Consider the following 5,345-nt stretch of genomic DNA (forward strand, 5'->3'; position numbering starts at 1 on the left):
ATATATATATATATATATATATAAAGACTGTAGATTTAGTGACTAAATAACTATTACTACCATTTTTTTCGAAAAAATCTTGAAAAAAAATTTTGTAAATTGTTTCAAATTTTGTTGCTATATTTTTGTTTGTTGATGATCTACTTATGTGTAAAATATCATTATATTGGTAGCATTTTTTAATGTTTACACTTTTCTCTGTAACGCTATAAGATTACGTGTTAAAACTCGATATTCAAAAATTGATAATTTTTTATCTAAATTGTAAATTGATCTAAAATTTAGCTCCAAACTTTGAAAGAGAATACAGAATATGATATTAAATTTTCATTAATTCGTAGCATTTTGACAAACCCTCTAGAACATCCTTAATTTATGGGATAAATTTTGGTAAAGTTGCAGAAGTACTGCCTCACCTCAAAATCGAATAAAAAATACGTTTTCGACGTATTTTTGGCTGCTGATTACGAATATCATAATATAATTTGGCGGTCGGACATATTGGAGCCGCCATTTTGAAACAAACCTCGAAAAATGCGACTCTTTGCATTAAATTAATATTGCAGATTTCAGATATATTAAAAAAAGATAAAGCAAGGTAGAGAAGACAAAATGCGAGGTACTTTGCATACGAACGTAAACGCATTATGGTCACATTCATCGCTTATTTATGAGCTTCCTTTTGAGATTAGGAAAAAAATTTATACAACTTTTTTATAGGTAATTTAATACTCTTATCTTTTTTATTTGAAACATTTTTTTATTCGATGCATATTTTTGACTATAGAAGCAAAAATATAGAAAAAGTCGCGTTTTTCGACGTTTCTTTTTTCAAAATAGCGGCTTCAATATGTCCGACCGCCAAATTATATTATGATAATCAGCAGCCAAAAATACGTCGAATACGTATTTCTTCATTCGATTTTGAGGTGAGACAGTACTTCTGCAACTTTACCATAATTATATATAATTGTCAACAAAAATTTATAATCAAGCAAAACCTTGAACCTTTTATTTTACATATACATACATACATAAATATATATGTGTGTATATATACATATTTATTTAATTATTTACAGAATTAAAAAAATACGTATTTTTTGTAAAATTCGTAATTTATTGCATATCGCCTCAGGGTTCGCAATCTACTACCAATACTATCCTTCTTCTCTCACTTTAACCCTTTGGACCAACGGCTTAACGTCTCTTTCCGAAAGACGGAACCCAGTTTTCTCCGCACAAGATCCTATCTTGCACGGAGGGACGCAGCTATCGGAAAAACATTCCATGCTTCATGGCTCTAGTGGACTCGAACCTGATTCCTCAGATTACGAGTCTGGCGCTCTACCACTAGACCACACTGCCGCCATTAATAATAGAATTATTTATAGTAGACCCCAAAAACCCCCAAGTAACGTGTTTCAAGTGAATCCGATGAATTTAAAAAAAAATCAGTCCGCCATATTGGATCCGCCATTTAAAATTTTTAAAATCTGACTTCAATTTCGTAATCAGCGACCCCAAAAACCTTTGAGTAACGAGTTTCAAGTAAATCTGATAAATTTAAGAAAAATTTGTCCGCCATATTGGATCCGCTATTTTTATTTTTTTGAAAGACATCCAAATCTTAGTGCTATCTATTCACAAGCTATGTATCCTCTTTTTTCCATTAGAAACAACAATTTAATCATATGATTTGTGTTTTTAACTCATATGAAGCGCCATATTTTGACCGCCATATTGAATTTTCAAAAGTACCACACTGTATTTGATAGAGCACACAAAAACAAAGATTTTAAGCCCTAAACCATTTTAATCGGTTCAATAGAATTTTGGAGACGGCCCTGTCCCGGTTGACATGGAACGTCTCATATATATATTTTTATATATATATATTTTTTATTTAATAAAATTAACTATAAATGATTCTAAATCTTGAAGTTTAACACTTTGATCTCATACCCTCTTATAAGTTTTCCTGTACTTTTCATCCACCTGCATTAAGTAATATGTACCCGAAAACATGTCGTCTATACTACTCTCTGGAGTAAATGGCACAACGTGGCAATTTCGTTCCCTCGATGCCAACACTTTGGTGTAGTTCTCCGGAGAAATGCAGTGACGTCCCTCTAATTGCGACTTGACGTAAGAAAGAGCGGTGACGATCTTCGACAAGCCAGAACCTTCTCGCGTGTCCCTTGCTACCGTCAACGAGTACATGCTGGAGCATGTACCCCCGCCGTAGGAAAATATGCCGATCTTGTTACCTGCCAATTGATTTATCGGCTTTGATATGAGCAACGATACTAAACCAGAGTACACCGATGGCGTGTACATGTTTCCAACTTGATTTGCTATCAGAAGGCTGGGTTGGGTCTTTTGCTCGAAGTCCACTTTGCTCAATTGCATGAAGGTCTTCTCAATGTCCTGGTTGAAGTAGGTGTCTTCGAGCTTGGTGGCATGGAATTTCATCGCGTTCTTATAACCGTCGGGGATCTGATTCTCCGACATGTTTTTGAAGTCGATGAAGGCCAACCTGGCGAACGATTTTCGTATAAGTTTACAATACGGTGAGTGGAAGAGCATCGAGTCAAAATTGGTCAACGTCACAGGGCTCTCGCCAGGGCTCTTCCTCCTGACTTTCTTGCGGTACAGCTGATAACAGCTGTCCAGAGCGCTGAGATAGTACTGGATCGACAGCTTGCCGTCTACGACAGGATACTCGGAGCGTAGGTCCGGCTTGTAGAAGTCGTAAGTGTGTCTCATGCAAAAAGCCCGGAGACCATCGTGCACGAGAGGCGCGTCTGGACCTACCAAGATGGCTATCGCACCTGCGCCGCCGGTGGGCCTGGCGCTACCCGTAGAATACACCGCGTTATCAGCTGCAACGACCAGAGCGAGTCTACCATCCCAGGCTCTGCTTTCCACCCAATTGATCGCGTTGAAGAGCGCGGCGGTGCCGCCGTAGCACGCGTTGGTGGTATCTGCGCCCCCGATGTCGGTGCAATCGTATGGCTCAAACAGCTGCATCAGCACGGTCTTGACCGACTTGCTCTTGTCGAGGATGGTTTCGGTGCCAACCTCCAATCTACCGATGTCCCGTGGCTTGACATTATAACGTTCCAGCAACCGGTGGGTAACAGTTAGGCACAACGAGTTGATGTCCTCCCGGTCATTACAAAATCCCATTCGCGACTGGCCCAGGCCAATCGTGTACTTGCCTGCTGACACGCCGTCAAATGCCTCCAACTCCTTCTGCTCCACGTACTGTGCTGGGAAGTAGACCTCCAGGGCCAGGATACCGACGTCCTTTGGCCTTGACATCTTGTTGAGTCAGGTAGCAAGTATTCTCAGAAACGATGTTCCTTCTCTCTCTTTTCTTTCCCGCGAGGTCAGATGTAATCACCCTGGCGACGGTTGAGCCTGTTGATTGATTTTGATTAATCGCTGCGCTATTCTCGCGTGATACGCGAGTACCTGACCCTATTGAATTCACTACAGTACAGGCAACTGCGTAGCCGCACGCGACGTACTTCCGATATTCCTGGTAGATGTAATGACTTCCGTGTAACGTTTGCCGATAATATATATATATATATATATATATATATACATATACACACCCGCTCGCTCGTCCTCACCAAATTCAGGTTAGAAGTGAAACTCTGCTTGGCTCAGTGAAAATCCCGGTCGTCGCGTCGCTTTCGATTGCGTGCTTCGAAGCCCGCGAGTGACGCACCTCCGTCCCGGTTAAAGTCGGCCGGTCAGCGGTTCGCTCGCTCGTTCACTCGCTTAACTCGTCTGCTCCTCACGTGGTCGCTCGCGACACCGGTCGCCGATGAAGAGGTTCACTGCCGTCAGCCGTGGCCGAACTTTCGCAGGCGAATGCGCACGCAGCGCTTGCGCGCGCGGTATAAATGGTATAATCGGGACTATGCCGGAGGAGCGGGGAAGGGGGAGAAGGACAAAGGTTTACGGTTTACTGCTGGTGGAACGGCGGAACTCGCGAACTTGGCGGACCTTGGAGTCTCGTGAGTTTTGCATGACAATCTCCCGGGGTCATAACGACATCAGGCTTGGAGACAATACGCGGAAAACGCGAATTTGCGCGACCGTAACGCGCGTCCAAATACCCACGCGCCGCGTGCGAATACTTCTCAGAGAACATTAAAACTGAAGAAATTTTTCATATATAATTATATGTATATTATATAAATAGTGTTTGCCGTAGATGATGTTTCAAAAAATTTGAGATGAAGATAGAATGAAAATTCGTAAATTCATCTTACAATTAGATGAGATAAAGATTATTTTGTTTTTAATTAACCCAGATAAAAGATCAGATGATTATCGCGATTTATCTAGATAATTTTGTGTTTATGAGACTATAATTTATAAAAATTTAGAAAAAGAATTACGCAGAAAAATAAAAGAAATATTGAAACAATTTTATTTTATAGGTATATTTAATATAATATTGTTAGTATCTTTATATATATAAAATACAATATTTTTATTTTAAGTATTTATTTCTCCAAAAATGGAAGTTTTGCGAATGCTTCATTTAATAACCGTTTTCGACAGGGTATACTTATGGTGCTAAACAGTGTTGTACATTATTCGAATAAATTTTTATTCGATTACGAATAACGAATAATTTTTTTATTCGTTATTTTTTATTCGTTGATAGAATTATTCATCATTAAAATTATTTGTTATTCACAGTTAAATATGTTTATTCGTTATTTTTTATTCAAAAATAAAACAAAATATATAAAAATTTTGTTAACAAATGATAATATTTTGTGAATGTAAAGTTATAATTTATTAATTAGTATATTTTTAATATATTTTTAATGTTAAATAAATAATTAAAACTAAAGAAATTAAATAAATTTACAATTAATAAAATAAAAATTTAATTTAATAAAAACCTGTGTCATTAGTTTTAATTAATAAAATAAAAAACAACATAAAAACTAATCTTATTTATAAATAGAAAAAGAGAAATTTAATGAAAAAAGTACATAATCAACTTTAGTTTTCCAAAAGTGTAGATTTCAGAATGTTTTTCTTTTAGTTTAACAAGTTTAAAAAAAATCACTTAAAAGTAATTATTATCAAAGTTTATTTTTATTTGATACATTTTTATTTAAAAATGCTTTCAGAAGCACACGTTTTTTAAACATACTGTCTGATAATCGATGATATTTGGCTGTATTAATCATCGTAGCAAATGGAAATAATCTCTCCACCGGAGCCGAAGAAGAAATGAATGTATTGTATTTTATAAAGCTTTCTTTATTGTAGGATATTTTTCTAGATAAGATATCTGAGAGTCT

At 37.0% G+C, this 5,345-nt stretch overlaps 1 protein-coding gene across 3 annotated transcripts; it reads right to left on the bottom strand.

Annotated features, from left to right (window-relative positions):
- Positions 1 to 1,563: 1,563 nt before the first annotated feature.
- On the bottom strand, positions 1,564 to 3,896 carry LOC112465899 (hydroxymethylglutaryl-CoA synthase 1). Of its 3 annotated transcripts, none has more exons than XM_025033684.1 (2): positions 3,645 to 3,896; positions 1,564 to 3,426 (listed from the first exon to the last, which is right to left on the bottom strand). In XM_025033684.1, the coding sequence occupies exon 2, from the start codon at positions 3,325 to 3,327 to the stop codon at positions 1,960 to 1,962; it is 1,368 nt and encodes a 455-aa protein (XP_024889452.1). In that variant the 5' UTR covers positions 3,328 to 3,426; positions 3,645 to 3,896; the 3' UTR covers positions 1,564 to 1,959. The 3 variants fall into 3 exon arrangements, with proteins under 3 accessions (XP_024889452.1, XP_024889451.1, XP_024889453.1); XM_025033683.1 differs by having other exon boundaries at positions 3,627 to 3,896; XM_025033685.1 differs by lacking the exon at positions 3,645 to 3,896 and adding an exon at positions 3,537 to 3,617.
- Between the last annotated feature and the right edge of the window lie 1,449 nt (positions 3,897 to 5,345).

Source organism: Temnothorax curvispinosus, unplaced genomic scaffold (assembly GCF_003070985.1).
Source record: "Temnothorax curvispinosus isolate PA1 unplaced genomic scaffold, ASM307098v1 QBEX01015640.1, whole genome shotgun sequence".
Classification (NCBI taxonomy): Eukaryota; Metazoa; Arthropoda; class Insecta; order Hymenoptera; family Formicidae; genus Temnothorax; species Temnothorax curvispinosus.

Bases quoted from the DNA above. Each gene is read 5' to 3' on its own strand.
- LOC112465899 (XM_025033684.1), bottom strand. From the start codon at position 3,327: ATGTCAAGGCCAAAGGACGTCGGTATCCTGGCCCTGGAGGTCTACTTC.